The following is a 20,141-nucleotide window of genomic DNA, read 5'->3' on the forward strand; positions in this document are numbered from 1 at the left end:
CTTGATAGGAAAAAAAGCGAGAGAGAGAAAATAATACTAGTTATTATATGCCATTACATGTAATATTATGTGGGATAGAACACAATAACATATCCAAGAAGATGATGAAATTTCAGGTTTAACCATTATTAACATTTGAATGATGTGGATATCATCCACTCATTAGTGGATTGACGTATGTTTATCACATACCAACAAGTTTTTTAAATAAAAAATTAAAAATTCAATATGAAAATAATAAAACACTCTTATAACCCTAGTAATTACCACAAGAATCATGTGAAAGTATAAAAATATCTCTAAATACAAACCTTATTTTTTATCTTATCTAGAGCCAAAAATATACTTTTACTACATATGAATAATAATAATAAAAAAAACTATCCAATAGCCCAATCATAAGGCAAAGAAATATTTTTACTATCTAAAAATTTATAAGAAATAAAAAAAAATATTTAATCAACAATTCTAAGTTTTGTTAACTTCCAAAGTAAAAAAATCATTTTACCATGAAAAAAAAAAAACTACACCCCAAATAATCTTTTAATAATCAATGGGTAATAGAAATAAATCAAAACACCCCACCCCTAGGACTTTTTTTTATTATTATTTTTTTTTCCACTCAAAAGCAAATATGTAATTTTATTATATTAATCTACTATGATTACAGCAAAACAACCCACGGTACTATAATGTTGTGATTAATATGACAAATATGTCATAGGACATGATAAAACAATTTGCACATAATATTATATACTAGAGGCTTTGTTTTTGGTTTGGTTTGTTGGGAGATTCAACCTTCTGTATACCCTGTGATAACTCTTACCCGTCACATACAAACTTTTTAGAGTTTACGTAATATCATTGGAGCACCGTGCTGTGGCTGAAGTGTTATGACTGTGTGAGGAGCATGAACATACGACGGAGAGAGCTCAAAAGAGCAGCGCTGTAAAATCATTGCCAAAGCCATTTTTGCTTCAATCATAGCAAAGTTCTGTCCAACGCATATTCGAGGACCCCATCCAAATGGAAGGAATGAGACTTGACTCTTTGTTGCCTTTGAAACACCTTCAGCAAACCTCTCTGGCTTGAACTCGGAGGCATCATCACCCCATAGTTCACGATCTTGGTGAAGGAGGATTGTTGGCACCGAGATCTGCACTCCGGCAGGTAATAGCAAGTTTCCAAGCTTTATTTCTTCATGAACATCTCGATTAAGCATAATTACCGGCGGGTATAGCCTCAGAACTTCATACAAAATCATGGTAACCTGTAACATGCACCATAAGAGAGAACGATACTACATGGTAAGAACCCATTAAAAAGATGACATGCGATCCACTTTGGTAAAATAAAATATCGCCTATATAGAGATCATTTGCATGCCATTTCAACTTACTAAATTGAGAATCTTTATGTTGATCCAAGAACTAGTAAATCACATTCTTAATGTATATAGATGTCACCTCCTAGCTTGCTTGCGTGCTCATCTGTTGGTTGTTTTTCCTCGTCATTTTGGCCGATTAATAATTCAACGAAAGAAAACATGAACGTATTTTTCCTCGTATCTTACTTTTTCTTCAAAGGATACCTAAGCTTGCATTTTAAATGCAAGAATGCTCTGTGTTCTTAACAATAATAAGACAATATTGGTGTAGAAGAATTCAGTTGCAAATGCAGAGAAATACTCACAACTTTAAGGTGATTTAGCCCATCGAAATCTGGTTTTTTGTTACCAAAGACTTGAACAACCTCTTCTCTTCCGCGTGCTTGCCAATTCGGATACTGAGCCAATAAAACCATGGTCCAGGTAAGAAGAACTGAGGTTGTTTCTTGTCCAGCAAAGTAGAATATTTTGCATTCGTCAATCACATCTTCAATGCTCATTCCAACGCTCTTGGTATTTCCATGCTCTTGTATTTCTCTAAAATTGGATTCCAGAAGTAAATCCAACAAGTCATTCTTTGCATCTTCACCAGCACTCATTGCTTTCTCTCTTTTGCTGATGAGAGCATTCAGAGAAGCTTTTATTTCTTTGTCAATAGCTTTTAGCCTTCTATTAGATGGGATCGGCAGAAACCTACATGCAATCCATGAACGTGTTGTCAAGAGATTTGGATTTGTTCTTCTTCTTACTTTCAAGAGATATCTCATTGAACGAGGACTAACTTGAAGGAATTGAATTGTAATGTCCAGCAAAAACAGAATAAAGAGTTACCTGTACCCTGGTATGACAATTGCTTTCATTATAACATGAACTGTAAGATCGGTAAATTCCTTGAGGAGGTCAAATATTCTTTTTCCTTCTTCGTAATTACTTCCAAACGACGTTCGAGAAATAGCATCACATGTTAAGCCTCGAAGATCAGGCCAGACATCCAATTCACATGACCCCTCGTCTGCAGATACCAGCTTCTCCCACTTGTTAATCATCCCACTACAACTTTCGTAAAACGCAGGTATCATAAGCTGTAACAAGCAAACAGAACATATCATTATCGAAAGTTTTGTATTACAGCTATATGAGAGCACAACATGCATGCTACTCATTCAAGGCAATCGAATAGAATGGATGCTCATAGGCAAATAAGTTGAGACTATCGTGATCACCTTTAGCTTCTCTTGATGGAATGCTGGGTTGATTATCTTTCTATGTTTAGCCCATTTTTCACCCTCGTGACTTGCAAGTCCACATGCCAGAGCTTTCAACAGCGGGTGCGAGGCCTTCTGATATTCATTTATCTTCATGAATACGTCCCTTATCTGATCAGGGTTCATGATGTTCACTCTTGGTTTCGGCCCAACCCACATAAATGAATTCTTACCTGCATCGTCATAGGAAGCATATTTATTAATAATATATATATATATATGTTCTCAAATTGAGATATGAACAAAAGAAATCCAAAGCCAGAAAAAATTGCACTACACACTTTAAGGTAAAATTTTTGTAATAGAATTTTTATTTCTTTTTCTAATATATTTTTATATTTTTATGAACGTATTTGTCATAATCTAATTTTAGGTTATTTCCTAATAATTAATTTTTTTTGAAAATAAAAAATAAAAAAATAAAAATTAAAGACTATCAATATAAAGAAAATAAACCAGGGAATAAAGGTGTAATTTTTTGAGAAAATTAAAGACCTGATAGCACCCCATTATGCCCAAAAATAAAGAGAAAATGCAAATTAAAAATCAAATTAAATAATTATTGAATGGATTTGCATAAAATTAAGTACAAGGACATAATGAAATTTTTAATAGGCTAATTTGATTTAATCATGGGTTAAATTAAATTTTAATTATGTTTAAAAATTAATTTGGATACAATTGAAGGATTTAATTAAGTGCAATGATTTAATTATATTTTAAATGGGTCAAATTAATTTTATTTAGGGCTTAATTGATGAAAAATTAACTTTAGGAGCCTAATTTGCATTTAATTGAGAAATTTAGAATTTTAAGAGATCAAATTTAATTTTAACTAAGTTTATTGACTAAAATTAGGGGCCAAATTGTAAGAAATTAACAGCTAAGGACTAATCTGCAAAAGACGCCTAACTTTAGGGGCTTAATTGATAAAAATCAGAGATGAAATTGAAGAAATTAAAAGTTTAATGGTCAATTAGGAGTTAAATTGACAAAATCCGGGACCAAAGACCATATTGCAAAATGTGTGTAAATACGGGGTTGAAGTTGAAGTTCTACAGGGGCCTAATTGCATTAAATCAAAAGTTTAAGGTCAATTAAAAGTTCAATTGAAAGTAATCCAAAGCTGAAGGACTAAAGTAAAATTCATTTCAAAACCCTAATTCAAACCCAAAACCACACCGTTATAAGTAAAAAAAAAAAAGGACCAGCCGACATGTCCCCTAGTCATTGTTCATAAAAAAGGACCAGGCGATGTGTCATCTGGTCATGGTTCGTTGTCTTCTTCTTTTAGTTAGTAAAACTTGTTTCGTTTACTCATTTTACAGGTGCATTTAATGCATCTAACGTCCATTAAATTTGACAAATCTTGCATGTAAATGATCCATTGACGTTCCTCTATAGCTCCGTGTGATCATTTTAGTTTGAATGGTAGTGAGAAGACACCAGCGGTGGCCTAAACATGCCAACTCAGACAACCTTTTCTGCAGATTTGACAGTATATCATGCCTGCTTTGAGCCAACGACGGTTGGGATCCTTCCCAATCGAATCAAGGGTTGAAATTTATTTTTTGGTGAAGACAAGATTACCTTCCTCCACTGCCTATAAATAGAGTTGGATTTCATGGCCCGAGGGAGAAGAAAATCGGGTCCAAAGTCGGCCAAAAACTAACCCCTCTACTCCTATTTTTGCAGTTTTTTCTCTTCATCTCTCTCCTTACCGTTCCAACCACTAACCAAATCTACCACTAGCTTCTCTACCCCAGCTCAACCATATGAAGCCAACATAACCGTCAACCAACCACCAAGAGCCATTGTCGGTTTCTCTCTCCTCTCTATAGCCTCATGTTTTCTTCTTCTTTTTTTTTTTGCTTCCTCTACCACCAGGCTGCCAAATTTTCCACCGTTCATCATGACGATGGTGCCCAGACCATCAACTCATGATCATGACCGTGACCACAAACCCTGGTAGCCTTCTCCTTCGCTCGTCTCCAGTTTCCGCAATTATCCGGTTGCATGCAAAACGTGAACAATAATTGTTCACATTATGTAACTAATTAATTTAAATGATGGGTCAGACCTGATTTGGCCCAGCCCACATGTATGGGCGAGTCTGGCCCACTCTAAAAAAGAAGAAGAAAGATTAGAGTTGGTCGAGATCAGCCTAACCCTTTTTCTGGGCTAAGCTTGGCCTAGTCAGCTAGGTTGGCCCAACTCATGTATATTTACTATATATATTTATTTATAATAATATATAATATTATAATATAAAAAAAGCAAAAATTTTCAAAAAAAATTAAAAATCTATTAAAAAAATTGTGATGTTCTCAAATATTTTTCTGCCAATTTTACATAATATCAGGTTATATATTTACACTGTAAAATATAAATTCGGTATTAAAATACCAGGTTTTAAATCAAAATATTTAAAAAAATCTCAAAAACTTTTAAATCAATTTCTCGTTAAAAAAAAATATTTTAACGCATACGACTAAATCTTAAAAATTTTCGATGCATATTTTCATTAAAAAATTGCACATTTCTCATGCTTTGAAAATCCAAAAAAAAAAAATGAATATCATATCTAGTTTATAATAATCCATTAGGGTTTGACCAAAATATCAAAAACCTTTTGCCAATCTTTTTTTAGGGTTTAGATATAGACATTAATATTTATGAGGTGTAAAATTATACAATAAAGTATACCTTTAGATATTAAAGATACAAGGTATAAATAAATGTGATGCTAAAATTCAGACTTTAAAACGGTCAGGATTTAACCCAATAAGATAGAGACTATCTTATGAAGAAAAATCTGCCTTGAATCTTAAAAAAATCAATGAATAGAAACCCGACTTAGAAAAAGACAATCAAACAACAATGCAGCTTACCTTAGGTAAGGTGTACTGGGATAATGTGTCTTGCCCTTGCACAACCGGTCCCTTACCCAAACTCTTACAGACCATAAGTTTCTAGTGACCATAATACTAGGTCATGACTCTTGAACCTTAATCATAATTTTATAATTAAATCCAAAATCCCTTTCCAACACATAACACCTCACATAGAAGGCATGATAAAAGTCTCCATCATCACTAGACAACGTTGTGTAGGTATGCACCCCTCGATAGGATGACGACTCCATTAGGGACCACCTTGTCTGGTCGGACTAAGCTTTGTTTATTTGATTGTTTTCCATCTTGTTGGTCTTTAATTTTAGCTTGCATTTTTACTGCTTTAACATGTGTTTTAATTTTGTGAATAAACCCAATTCTAGGTTACGTGTAGAGTAGCGGTTTGCCTCATGACTTTCAGTCGGAGTACAGATTTATGAAACATCTAGCTATGAACTAAGTGTTTACTTGGTAATGGTAGTCACATTATACCCCAACCTTTCCTTGTAAACTCATATACTACCTTCACGTGAGGTGGTCACTAGGTAGTTCATGAACCCTTTTAAGATTAGGTAGAAAGTCAACCCATTATGTAGTAACTTAAAACCTTTCTTTAGAGTATGAATTCCCTTGATACTTATTTTGCATGGGTTTTTACCATTCCTATCCAATGTGTATTTATATACATTTGCATCCATACACATACATCCATCCATTGTAAATGATATGCATACTTCTATCAAGTTGAAATATAAGTCCTCAAAGAGCCTATAACACTTGACTCTGAGCAAGAAACATGGAAGATGAAGAACATGCTCACCGTGACACTCATTTCCAAGAAGAGTTAGGGTCTCTGAAAATAAGTGTGGCTTACCTCACTAGCTTACTCGAGCAAACTCTGAGAAATGCCTCTGATGAAGGTTCTTTCAATCGGTCAGCTATTTCTGTTTAGCCTTCGACAACAGCTCAATCCAAAGAAACAATGAGTGAACATGGTTAATAACCTCTATACAATCCAACATTTGTGCACTTAATGCTATCAGCACCAGCCTCTACAGTCATAGATCCATTTGCTAATGAGTCCTATAAGAGCAGTCATCTAATGACATTGATCAAGATATGATGGTGACATTGAAAGCTTGGATTAGAGCCATTGAAAGGGTAGACTTGTACGATCTAGTATGGGCAGCAAAAATGTGTTTAATCCGAAATATGGTTGTCTAGAAAAAGTTTGGTGTTCCTGAATTCATCAAATATACAGGAACACAATGGCCTGTGACTCATCTCAAGTCCTACTATAACAAAATGGCAGAAGTAGTACATGATGAAAAATTACTGATGCACTTTTTTCAAGATAGCTTGAGTGGGGCGACATTGAGCTTATATATAAGATTAGACAACACAAAGATTCACACATGGAAAGACTTGGTAGATGTTTTTGTGAGGCAATACAAGAATAATATAGACATTGCTTATGACATAACTAGCTTGTCTAATATAGAGAAAAGAGACAAGAAAAGCATGAGGGAATATGCCCAAACGTAGAGAGATTTAGTTGCACAGGTATATCCCCCTCTTTAAGATAAAGAGATGGTCACCCTATTTGCTAACATGCTCAAGGTGCCCTACTATGAACATGTAATAGGTAGTTCAGCTCATCAATTTACTGACTTTATGGTAGTAAATGAGTGCACAGAGCAAGGAGTCAAAAGTGGTAGAATTTATATGCCCATTGAGAAAAGAGGCTTTAAGGATAAAAGGAAGGAGGTCAACTATAGGGGTAAGAATAACCCATTCCAAAACTATCACACTTCATCATTACACCCTAAATTTCTAACATCAATCTCAACCCTACAAGAAAGCTTGAGCCTCAAATCAAACACCAAAGAATCTAAGAACAATTATCTCTATTATTACTATCCTTAAATTAGATATACCAAAAGCTACTAAGCATTGGACATATAGCTTCAAAACCCCTGCCACTTTTGCAACCACATTACCCCAACTAGTACAAACCCAACCTCACTTGGGAGTGCTATATTGGTGCCGCAAGACACAATATTATACTTGCAGTACCTTCAAGAAGAGGCTCATGCATTTGATTAAAGCTAGATGGATAACTTTCAAAGGAACTCCAACTGTAAGTTCAAACCCTCTACCTAATCATGCTTCAGGTATTGAATCGGTGTATACACTGGAGGTGAAATTCTTTGAAAACCATAAAGCACTAAGGGCAAGAGTACGGTATGAAGAAGGTAGTGTGCATTCTCAAGGATAGAGGATGGTGTTCTGCCATAAAATAGAAGGATAGAGTCTGCCTCTAATAATCCCTTTCGTTTGATCATATCTGCAAAGTTATTTTGATTTTTTCATATTTTAACTTGTTTTAATCTAGTTGGCAATTCAGCTCATAATGCTACAAGACTCTATGTCAAATAAGCCTATATTTTTAATAAGATTATATGTTTCTAATGTGCCTTTATTTTTGTTGTTTCATGCAAATAACATACTGAGCACACTCTATACTCACAAAACCACTGTACCAAGAATTCTTTGGTGTTTTCTCTTTTTTTCTTTTCTCTCTAAAAAAAAAAGCATGACCTCATGTTTTCATAAGAATTTTTGGAAAATCAAAGTTTTAATATATAAAAAAAAAAATCAAATTGGTGTATATTCTAATAAACAAGTTTTGAAAATTTAAGTAATATGTAACACTTAAAAAACCTGAAAGACAACCCGAACACCATGAGATAACTTCAAAACTGAGTTTTGGTTGCATGAATAATGAGAAACCATTTTGCATATTCACATGTGAGAAAGCAAAGCTTGTCGATTCTACTTGTATGTATTTGAAATAAAAACAAAGGTCATCTTTGATCATCCTTTCATAATGCTAAAAATCCCTTGAAGTTCCCTTTTAAGCCTAATAATTTTTTCTTAAAAAAATAACCTTGGCTAGGATTACGCCCTACACTAGGAGGCAAGTACAAAAAATCCTTAATGATTAAAAGTGCCCAAACAACTCTAGAGGGGATGAAAAAGTCCTTAACGATAAAAGGGCCCAAACGACATTATAGGGCATCAAATTGGGATGTTGAAAGAAAAGCCTCAATTATTAAAAGTGCCCAAACAAAGTTAGGGGGCATGAAAGAGTTTCAAAAAGATTTGTGTTTGCCATAAAAATCACTAATATAATAATGCTTAAAATCAAAAGAAAAGAAAGCCCAACATTGAGAGGCACCATGGACTATTTTGCAAGTCAATTCCAAGGTCCAGAAATTCATGGAAAAATAAAAGTTTGGGATATAAGCACTCGTGATCCTTAGTCTTAAAGTCCCATAAACACCTTTTGAGCCTATAAATATCATTTTCTTTATAGCCAAGAGTTGAAGCCTACATTACGTGCCCAATCAAGCCCTTTCTAATCTAAGGCAGACAATCTGAATTGATAGACTTTGCTTGCCCATATGAAATAAGTCATTATTCATACAAGCAAAATGAATGCTTTGAAAACTTGTTCTTTAAAACCCTTAAATTGAAGTTGGACCTTTTTGACCAATCAAACATCATATCACTTCACTAAAGCAAAACAAAAAAATTTCAACACTCATGCAAACCTATCAATGAGAATGGTTTGAATTTTTCAAAACAAGTTTGTTTTGAACAAACATCAAAATGATTTTTTTTGAATAACTTTGAAATTCCAAAAGTTCTTTGTGAAAAGAACTCTTTGTAAATAACAAAATGTTCTTCCATATAGTCTCATCCCTAAGAAAAACTCAAATTGAACACTTAAAGACATGATCAAACTTGGAGGTAATCCACTAAAACGCATAAAGCTGACTCCATGATTCTCCTTATAAGAAAACATAAAATGTTAGGCGAAGCTGACAATCCTTCGAATAAAGGTTTGTAGGCAAATAAATATGCTAATGTCATATCCCTTCCAGAGGTCAAGATCACAAGATGTGACTCAAGTAAGCAAGAGCAGAAAGGCATCAAAGTTTACTATCAGAGACTCAGACTTTTGAGAAAAGAAAAACTTCATGAAGAAAAGAAGACATATATTTCTTAAATAAGTATATATGTATATTGATTATGATGCATTACTTTTATCCCTAATAGATCAGTGTCTCATTATTACCTCTTTTTGAGTTGGCTATTGAGCCCTCATCATGAAGATGGTGTATTTCTAGCCCTATCTTCCGTCTCTTTTGAGTGTGTCTTAGAGCCCTCGACCATCTTAGGTAGTGCTTTTTTTAACCTTACATATTTTTTAGTGTGACTTTGAGACGTCATCTTATAGGTAATTCATTTTCTAACCTTACCTCTTTTCGAGTGTTTCTTTGAGCCTTCGACCACTTTGGTAGTGCATTTTCTACTCTACCCCCTATCGAGTGCGCTTTTTAGCCTCGTTCCCCTTCGAGTCTTATCTCTTTTTTTAGCTTCCACCTCTTGAATAATGTGCCTTTGAGCCTTATCATGTCGTCTCTATAAAACATTTCATTTCACCTAGGTAGGTCACTCATCACAATCAGACTTCTTTAAAAACTCTTCTCATCTTCTATTTGGGTTAGTTGCCCATTACAATGAAACAATTTTAAGAAATCTTCGCATTTTCAATACTTTTAAAATTTTTTGCATTTTTCATCTACTTGAAAAAATCTATGTATTTTTCACCACTTTGAAAAATCTATGTATTTTTCACCACTTTGAAAAATCTCTGTATTTTTTACCACTTTGAAAACTTTTTTTATTTTTTACCTAGGCAGGTTGCCTATTATAATAAGACCACCTTGAAACATCTCTATATTTTTTACTATTTTGAAAAAAAATCTCTTAAAAATCTTTTTTCACCTAGATAGGTTGCCCATTAGAATAAAATCGCCTTTATTTTTTTTTTAATTTTCTCTAGGTAGGTCACCTATGACAATTCGATCATTCAAAATCTTTGAATTTTTAAAAGCAAAATCTTACAGTTTTTACTCTGAATGCACTTTCTAGCCCTCAAAAAGATTCATCATTTCTTAGTATGATGAATCCATCATCTCATTTTTCTTCTTCTTCTTTACAACTCTTACTATTTAAAGTCTCTTACGAGACTTTCTATTGTAAGCATTGTAAAAAGGGAGACAACTATCATAATTCAATTTATTCCCTAAAAATCAATTTTTTTTCAAAATAAAAAATAAAATAATAATAGTAAAGGTTGGCAATGTAAAGAAAGCAAACCGGGGAATCAAGCTGCATTTTTTGGAGGAAATTAAAGACCTAATAGTACCCTATTATACCAAAAAATATAAAGAAAATGCAAATTTAAGGTTAAATTAAATGATTATTGGATTAATTTACATAAAAATTAAGTCCAAAAATATAATTAAATTTTTAATAGCTTAGTCTGATTTAATCATGAGTCAAATTGAATTTTAATTATGTTTAAGAATTAATTTGGTTCCAATTGAAGGATTTAATTAAGTGCAAGGACTTAATTATACTTTAAATGGGTCAAATTAATTTTATTTGGGGCTTAACTAGTGAAAAATTAAGTTTAATAGTCTAATTTGAGATTAATTGAGAAGATTAGAATTTTAAAAGATCAAATTTAATTTTTACCATGTTCATTGATTGAAATTAGAGGCGAAATTGTAAGACAATTGATGTTTTGGGGTCAATTAGGAGTTAAATTGAAGAAATTGACAGTTAAGGACTACTTTGCAAAAAACACCAAACTATAGAGGTTTAATTGACAAAAACCAGAGATGAAATTGAAAAAATTAAAAATTTAATATTCAATTAGGAGTTAAATTGATAAAATCCGAGACCAATGACCATATTGTAAAAGGTACATAAATAGAAGCTAATATTGAAGTACCACGGGCCTAATTGTATTAAATCAAAAGTTTATGGTAAATTAAGGATTCAATTGAAAGCAATTGTAAGCTGAAGGATTAAAGTGAAATTCATTTTAAATCCCTAATTCAAACCCAAAATGAATTAGGGTTTTTTTTGAAATATTTCAAAACAAAAAAAATCAAAACATTTTCGAAAACAAAAATCTCAAAAACTTTTAAATCAATTTTCCTTTTAAAAAAATATTTTCATGCATACGGTCAAATCCTAAAAAATTTTAATGCATATTTTCATTTAAAAAATTATATATTTTTTTCTTTGAAAAAGAGATATCATAACCAATTCATGATTATCAATTAGGGTTTGACCAAAATTTCAAAAATCTTTTGCAAATCTTTTTTTAGCGTCAAGATATAGACTTTAATATTTGTGAAGTGTAAAATTATACAATAAAATACACCTTTAGATATTAAAGATACAATGTGTAATCAGACTTTAGAACAACTGAGATTTAACTCGATAAGATAGAAACTCTCTTATGAATAAAAATTTACCTTAAACCTTAGAAAAGACTAATAAATAAAAACATGACTTAGAAAAAAACAATCAAATAACAATACAACTTACTTTAGATAGGGTGCACTAGAAGTGATATGTTTTACTACATATTAAAATGAAGTTTCTAATAATCATAGTATTAGGTGGTGGTTTCTCAACCTTAATTATAATTCTATGATTAAATTTAAAAGCCTTTTCTAATATACAATACCTAACATAAAAGATATGACAAGAGTCTCTGTTATTATCAGACTATATCATGCTAGCACGCACCCATCCCATGACAACATTAATGGAGTTGACAAAGTATACTCTTCTCTGTATGCAACTTTACTTTAACATGCAGGAAAACATAAAGATATGATTCTTTTAATATACCTAAATAAATACAAAAGTACTAATTTTATTAAATATAAATCAACATTTAGTATCTGATTTTTGAATCATAAAATAATCTACCCCACACAACTAGACAATTGAAGCCTTACAACTTGAATAGGTTATATTATATACAACCTAAACTGATCTCTATGCACCCATTATACACCATCTAGATTATCACACGCAACCTATATACTATTATGTATACATTCAATAAACACAGTTACAATTTACTTTTCTTCTTCTTTTTTTTCACGCACACTGTGCTATTATTTTTCTATCACACTAAATATCCTTAGAGCTTGTTTAATATTGTAATAATGATTATTTTTTAAAATATATTTTTATTTAAAAATATATTGAAATAATATTTTTTTTATTTTTAAAATATATTTTACCATCAAAATAATCTAAAAATACCAAAAATTTAAATTAAAGTAAAAATATAAAAAAAATATTTTTTAAAAAAATATTTTTAAAACACAAAAATAAACATTCTCTCATTTAACATACAAGTTCTTTTATTTATATTTATACAACCTCTAGCCAACTAATAACAAGCCAACTAATAACAAGTTCAATACTGACTTGGAAACCAATGTTTTCAACTATTAGTAACCAGTACTGTTCTGTCCAGTAGGAAACCAACACTACCAAGAGATCAAATACGCATACCATGAATATTGAAAATTAATACCCACTTGGTCTATTTTAAAAATATTATAACTCTCTAAAACTATAATTAAGAAGTAATTAATTTAATCTATATATATTTTTCTTCCATCGAAAGAAAACCAGGTTTGAGGCGAGAGAAGCCCACAAGAGCACCATAAAATGAAATAAAATAAGAAAATGGGCTGCGTATTGAATACCATAATCCTTGACCAGTTGATGGAGGAAGGGCATGACACGAGGTAGAAGAGCTTCTGATAAACCAAGGGGTTTGGTTCTTGCTTCCTTCAACATATCTGAACTTTCTTTCCAGTCTCCCAACAAAAGCCTGTAAGGCTTGCCTGCAAAACCTTGTTGTCTCAAGCACCTCTCGACCTTCTTCGGCCGAAACCAAACCCAGTTCAAAACTCTCCATGCCCATCTTAGCACTGCAACATAAACAATGGAGACTAGAATTGAAGTGACTATTACTGTCATTTTTACACTAAGAAATAAATCCAGAAATGGATAAGAGAGCGAGAGATAAGGCGAGGACTTTGGGCAGGTGATGCGTGCAGACACCATGCGCACAGAGACCAATATAAATATTATTGCTTTCAGACATTTCTTTCCAAGCAAGTTTCAATGATTCTAGAAGGGGGTGAGTGATATTTTTTTCTTGTTTGTGTGGCAGAAAAGTCAATTCTGAATGGCCATCTCCATATCTTGTTTGCTAGTGTTTTGATAGGTATTTCCTTGCTAGGTGCACTAAAATTCCTTTTTTCTGGATTCTTTACTGTTGTATTCATTAAATCAATTAATTAATTCATGAGAATAAACAAATTGTTGGCTGGAGAAGAGAAAATAAATCAATATATAAATAATCATTAGATTCTCAGCATGAATAGCCGTTTATAAGTTAGATGATATCTTCTTCTTTTCCCTCTAGATCACATGGTTTGACATTGAAAGCATTATTATGCTTTGTTCGAAGAAGCTAAATAAGTTATTGTAGATTACAATTGTGGTTTTTTTTTTTCTCTTCAAGGGCATGCCCAACATTTCACCTTGGTCGGTCTAAATATTTTGAATAAATCCATTAAATAGAACTTCTAACAAAAAAAACTTTGGTGTAGTTTAAATCACGAGGGTTGGTTCCCAGGGAACCTTACGCCTCCCATTGCTGCTCCTGCTGCTTTGTGTTGCATGTTTCATCCATGCTGCCCCTGCTGGTTTAGATCTTAAATTTCCAAGGAGAAAAAAAGAAGAAGAAACTCAGTGGACTCTGGTTAATTTCTAAGGCTGCCCTTCCATCTTCTTTTTCATGGTTAAGTTAATAGCTCAGAAAATTGTTCTTGTTGTTTGTTGATCTTTCTTCTACATATAATTGCTGCAGCTTTTGAATGCTCCCCTCTAGTTTCCACACCTGTTTTTTTGTTTTTCCTCCTTCGGATTGGAACAAAGAATTCACAGGAATCTCTTCGACAAGCACCCTTCAGTCACCCATATGATTTGAACGTGCTTTTCCCCTTAACATGGCCTTTTATATCTTGTCTTACTGCTTCTGCTAGCTGCAATGTAATAATCACCATTGTTGATGTTTAACATGCCTATGCCTACCTCCTAACAGTACATTTTTATGCTTTCCTTTATTTTCGATCCACAATGGCTGCTTTCATGCTTTTCCTTCACATTCGTTTATTCAAACCATGTTGGATGGACACCGCAAATACATTGTCAAAACAGTTTTTTAATAATAATAATAATAATAGATTGGTTTTGAAACTTCAATCACAGAAGATGGAGATTAATATATTAATAGATATGCAGGAACAGTCAAATTAAATTAAACAATTACATAAATATAAAGAACACTAATACTAAACAGTTAGCTGTGGTGCGACCCAAAATAAAAATTATAATTGCTTTGAAAGACTCTCACAATAAATTAACATTTTACGAATTCTACAAGCCAGAGGATTATGCCAGTTGGAAGGAAAGATAAAATATTTTTTTGAAAAAAAAATCATCTGTAAGGTAATTATATTTATATGTATGTTTTCGATAAAATAAATCGATGGTAATTTCATAAGTATTATATGTAATTATTTAAAAATAAAATTAAAAAAAATAAAATAAAATAAAAACAAAAAGTTTTATTATTAATTTAAAAAATATTATTAAATGCAATTTATCTATCTAGATAACACAAACTAGATGAGGAAACATAAGCGGATCTTAACAAGAACCAAGAAGGCAACACGGTGGAACATAGATACTGATGAAAGTTACCAACAGTTGCTCGATGACATTCTATTTATCCCTCAATTCAGTCATCTCAACCCTAAATTAGGTCATCTTAGCTTAAACTTGTTCTTGTATAAGTCTGGATGGCAAGTGACTACTAGCTTGATTCGGATTGCGAGGTCCCATTGGTCAAGACACTATGGCCCACCATCTTATCCATAGCCATAATATTATAGATACCATATACCTAATTTTTATATAGTCCACTGATAGATTTCATCTTCAACCACAAATTCAGATCGAGTTCTAGATTGGTTGAAGGATCTTCAATGTATCTTTCATGCAATCAGTTGTTATATGTTTCTTGAAAAAATAGATATATCATCAAATATAAAGAAGAAATGTTCAAATCCTATTTACAATGAGCTTCTCGGCTCGGCTATCCATAAGCTTCTATATTTTTTTTCTATATGTCCTTTTCGTGTTGATTTAAATAAAAAGTTTTATCGGTCTTAGATTTTGTCTAACCATTATAGCTTGCAAAAGAAAGTTACTGTTAGTTAAAATTTTTCATATAATACAACAATTTAAAAAAACATTATTATATAAAACGTAAATCTTATCATTTGCTTTACATGTGAAACGAACGAAATAGATCTTCTAGTGCTTCGAATGGGATTATGACCATCTCAAGAAATACTCTGACATCACATGCTAGAGATAGCAGTCTCAAATACCCTCTATGACATGTGGAGGTTTCAAATCCCTCTACATGGCCATCTATTCCTGTCCTAAAAGACCTATCATGCAACTTAGTTCAAAAAAAAATCAAATAAGATAACAAAAATATAAATTTGAATATATTTTTTAAATCACAATTTGAATTTGCTCTTACCTAATGGTTTTGTGATTCTCCCACACTCTCCTAGTCACGTCGTTGTCAGCTTCCTCCTAATTAAAGTTTTTCTTAAAATTAAAAACTAATTAGATTAAATATTAAAAAATAAATGTTTATATGTATACTAACCTTGAGCTTTTCAAACCGAACATTAATTATAGGCTTCCATTCAAGATTTTTAGAAATTTGACTACGTTGAAACAAAGGTAGTTTCATTGACGATTTCATTACCAATGTTATTATGTAAGTAGCCTCAATATTTGTAAACTTGAATTTTAATTTGTTCATTAAAATTAATTATTCAAACTTTATCTATTGTGTTTGATTTCTTTTCGTGAAAGAAAGGAAAACAACTTACACGTTATAGTTGGACTTCCACTAAACAATATACTTTCCTGTGTAAACATCTCACTCAAAAGGGACACCCGTTTTATGAGTCGTACTCACACTTGATGAGTCTAAATCGAGGTAGGGTGTTTGAGGTGTCTCGTCATGGTCAGCACCTAGAGACACTACCTACTCTTGCTCATTAAAAGCGTTGCTAGGAAAAACCAATAGCACCTTATATCCGTCTTTGTCTTTACCATACTTCTTTTCCTCATCTAAATAAATTTGATAAAGAAAAATAATAACATGATCACTAGATCTTATTTTAAAAAAAAATTCACCACTACCTACCCTATATGATAGCCTACTTAAAATTTTAAAACCTATAAATACATATCAATAACTTATATCACAAACCAATTGATTTTTTTATGAATAATATTTAACTTATATATATGTTTAAAAGAAGAAATTCCATTTTGCATTGGAAAGAAATCCTATTTCTATTCCATTTTAAGTGCTTAGAGAACCATATATACCCTTGCTATTCTAAAAACCAAGAAAGACAAGTGGGAAAACTTAGAAAAAAAATAATAATATGTGATGCATATAAAGCAATTCAAGTAATTCAAAATAGAAAGAATTAACTAAAATCTATTGAATGACAACTCAAGTATGTCTAATTCTTCCCCTCTATAGCTTTTTTTCCAATTAAGTAAGTGATTTTGATATCAAATTATTTGGAATAACACACAATGAGTTTATTTTTGACACCTATTGTCTTAAAAGCCACATACTGAATCTTTATAATACCTAGCCAAGTATTTTGCCTCTTGTGTATTTTAATTCCCAACTTAATTATTTTCCACCCTTGGCCAATGATTTTGTTGACTTCAATATACACTTTAACTATATAATAGTTCTCATTCCATTTCAATCAAAAGGACACAATAGTAATACAGCTTCATCATACATCTGGAGCATAGGCATTAGTGTGCCATTATTGAAGGAATAGATATTATACCTATAGAAGGATGAATTTATAAACTCAAATCTTTATGGCTTTCAATGGCTTTTTTTTTTTTACTCACAATGCAGGAGAAAATAATAAGGAGAGGCTGGGCAATCATCATCAATATCACTGGAAGAGAAGAGGATATCATCGGTCTTTTTTTGCTAGAGCTGTTATCATTGACTAAAGGTGGACTGGTGAGGAAGTTGGTCACCATCAATTGGAGGGGAAAGAAGACATGTAATAAAATTTTTAAATTTTTTTGGCTAGATTGGTGTCCGATTATTTGTTCCTGGTTTTCCTAACAAAGTAGTATCAGAGCACTAGTTATGTAATTGAATTTCTTGTACAGTTAAAATGAAAAAGGAAGATTTAGGCATAATAAAATCACTTCTCTAATTAGTTTCTATGAAAAACAATGATAGAAGATCACTTATATTGCAATGATCTAGTTTTGCCGCTTAAGTGTAAAGGAATAAAGCCTAATAAGATGGATGAGGCAAAATGGAATGGGCTTAATAGAAAAGCGACTACTTATGGTAGAAAATGGGTATCTTCTAAATCCATTAATCATATTTCTTAAGAACATGACTGTTATATAGTTTGGAAGATGTTGGAAGAAACTTTGCTAAGGAGAGTGCACAAAACAAGGTTTCTGTAATTAGAGACCTTGTGAATTTGAAGTATAAAGATGGTAAAGTTGCTTCAATACATATAAATTAATTTCAAGGGTTCCTGAATCAGCCGTCATTGATGAACCTTGAGTTAGCTAATGAGATGCAAGCGTTAATCCTATTGAGTTCATTGCCGGATAATTAGGAGACTTTGATGATTTCACTTAACAATTCTATTTTGAATGGAAAGATCACTTTGAAAACAGTAAAAGATTGTATCCTCAATGAAGAGAAGAGGAGGAAAGGAACAAGCACTTCCGAGTCTAATACACTTATTACAGAAAGTCGAGGGAGAAGTCAAAGTAGGTTCTCTCACGGCAAGCAAGATAGAGAATCCAGCAATAAAAAGGGCAAAAGAAAGCCAAGAGAAGGATCTTAGTCAAGAAAGGCTTTTAAGTGTTATTATTATGACAAGCCAGGGCATATTAAAAAAGAATGTAGAAAGTATAAAAGAGATAAAAAGGATAAAGATGAAAATAAGAATGAAGAGAATGTTACAGCTACAGTTGTATTTGATAGTGATATTAGCATTGTTTGTGATGATGGTTATGTTGATCTTGCATGTCAGGATACCACTTGAGTTGCAGATTCAGTAGCTTCTTACCATGTTACACCCTGACGTAATTTTTATATATCCTACATTACTAGTAACTTTGGTCAAGTTAGGATGAGAAATCAAACGATGGGTAGTGTTGTAGGTGACACGACTAAAAGGTTGATGTCTTCTCCCAAGTGCAGGAGTGTTGAAGTAATAAATAACCCGGCAAGACCGGGGTCGAACCACAGGGAGGTTAATTGTCTCTTATTATTGAATTGGAAACCACACACAAAGGAGGTTCCAATCAGATTATATATTGTTAACATGATTACATTAGTCATCTTATTCAATTAATGCTAATACTTGTAAATCTCGTCAAGCATTCATGATTATAACTTATGTTAACAACAAATCAAGTTCCTTTCATAGCTCAGGTGTCGGTTATACCATACATTATGGGCTATGAAAGTGCCAAGCATTTGTTGTACCAAGTGTTATACAACATAAATCAAGATTAGTCATTTAACAAGCAAAGTATTAAAGAGTGAACAAGATAGCAAATATAAAACATGTTAGTATCAAACATTAAAGTCCATATTAAGTTTACATTATACTTATTCTTACACCATTAGTGTAACCTTTTCACCTTGACATAATTAACTTAGCTAGACATAATGAAAGAAAGCAAAATAGATAAACAAAATAAGAACATAAAAGTTAACTAAGTAAAGGAAAGGAAATGAAAGGCATAAACTTAATATTAATGAAAACAAAGCATAAAAAATACAAAGAGAGAAAGGAAGAGCATGATCTTGATCTGGAAATCAAGATGCCTAAATGCATGGCAAATGCCTCCTTTTATAGGCCAAAAATGGGAACTATTGATTTGATGACTAATTGATAAGTGGGTGACCAACTTTTGACTTGGTGACAATCCTTATCTTCTCTTGTCTGCCCAAAACGTCATTGATAACGTCAAAATTGGAGCCAGTTGTAAACATGAAAGTTGTAGGCAATTGTCTCAGCTTTCTTGTGTAAAAATTTCAGCTCATTTGGACTTCTAGAACTCCAGATATGGCCAAAATACCGAATAGTGCTCGGGCTGGAAGACAGATTCGGGCTTCTTTGTTGTTGCTACAATTTGGACTTGATAATGGCCTTTTTAGATCTTGGGCTCCATATGAAAGTTGTAGGCCTATGTCTTACCTTTCCATCCATATAAATTGGACCTAAATCTGAGATCTGTAGCTCCAGATATGACCCAATTACCGAACAGTGTTCCGGTTTGGATTGCACCGACATCTCTTTTCTAAGTTTGGCCATCTCTTTATCCTTGCAATTTAAGTTCTTCAAGTCATCAATCAATCCTTTCATTTATGTGATAGGCCTGCATTAAAAATAGACATTTACCATAAATTATAGGTATCTTATATTATTAGATACATTATTATAAAAC

General features: G+C 32.3%; 1 protein-coding gene across 1 annotated transcript; it reads right to left on the reverse strand.

Moving 5' to 3' along the window:
- Positions 1 to 670: 670 nt before the first annotated feature.
- LOC105114289 (cytochrome P450 CYP72A219-like) lies at positions 671 to 13,674 on the reverse strand. Its single transcript, XM_011010799.1, has 5 exons — positions 13,211 to 13,674; positions 2,614 to 2,828; positions 2,222 to 2,472; positions 1,696 to 2,083; positions 671 to 1,273 (listed from the first exon to the last, which is right to left on the reverse strand). Exons 1-5 carry the CDS (start codon positions 13,572 to 13,574, stop codon positions 848 to 850), a joined length of 1,644 nt encoding a protein of 547 aa, XP_011009101.1. The 5' UTR covers positions 13,575 to 13,674; the 3' UTR covers positions 671 to 847.
- Between the last annotated feature and the right edge of the window lie 6,467 nt (positions 13,675 to 20,141).

Source organism: Populus euphratica, unplaced genomic scaffold (genome assembly GCF_000495115.2).
Source record: "Populus euphratica unplaced genomic scaffold, PopEup_1.0 scaffold508.1, whole genome shotgun sequence".
NCBI classification, from domain to species: domain Eukaryota; kingdom Viridiplantae; phylum Streptophyta; class Magnoliopsida; order Malpighiales; family Salicaceae; genus Populus; species Populus euphratica.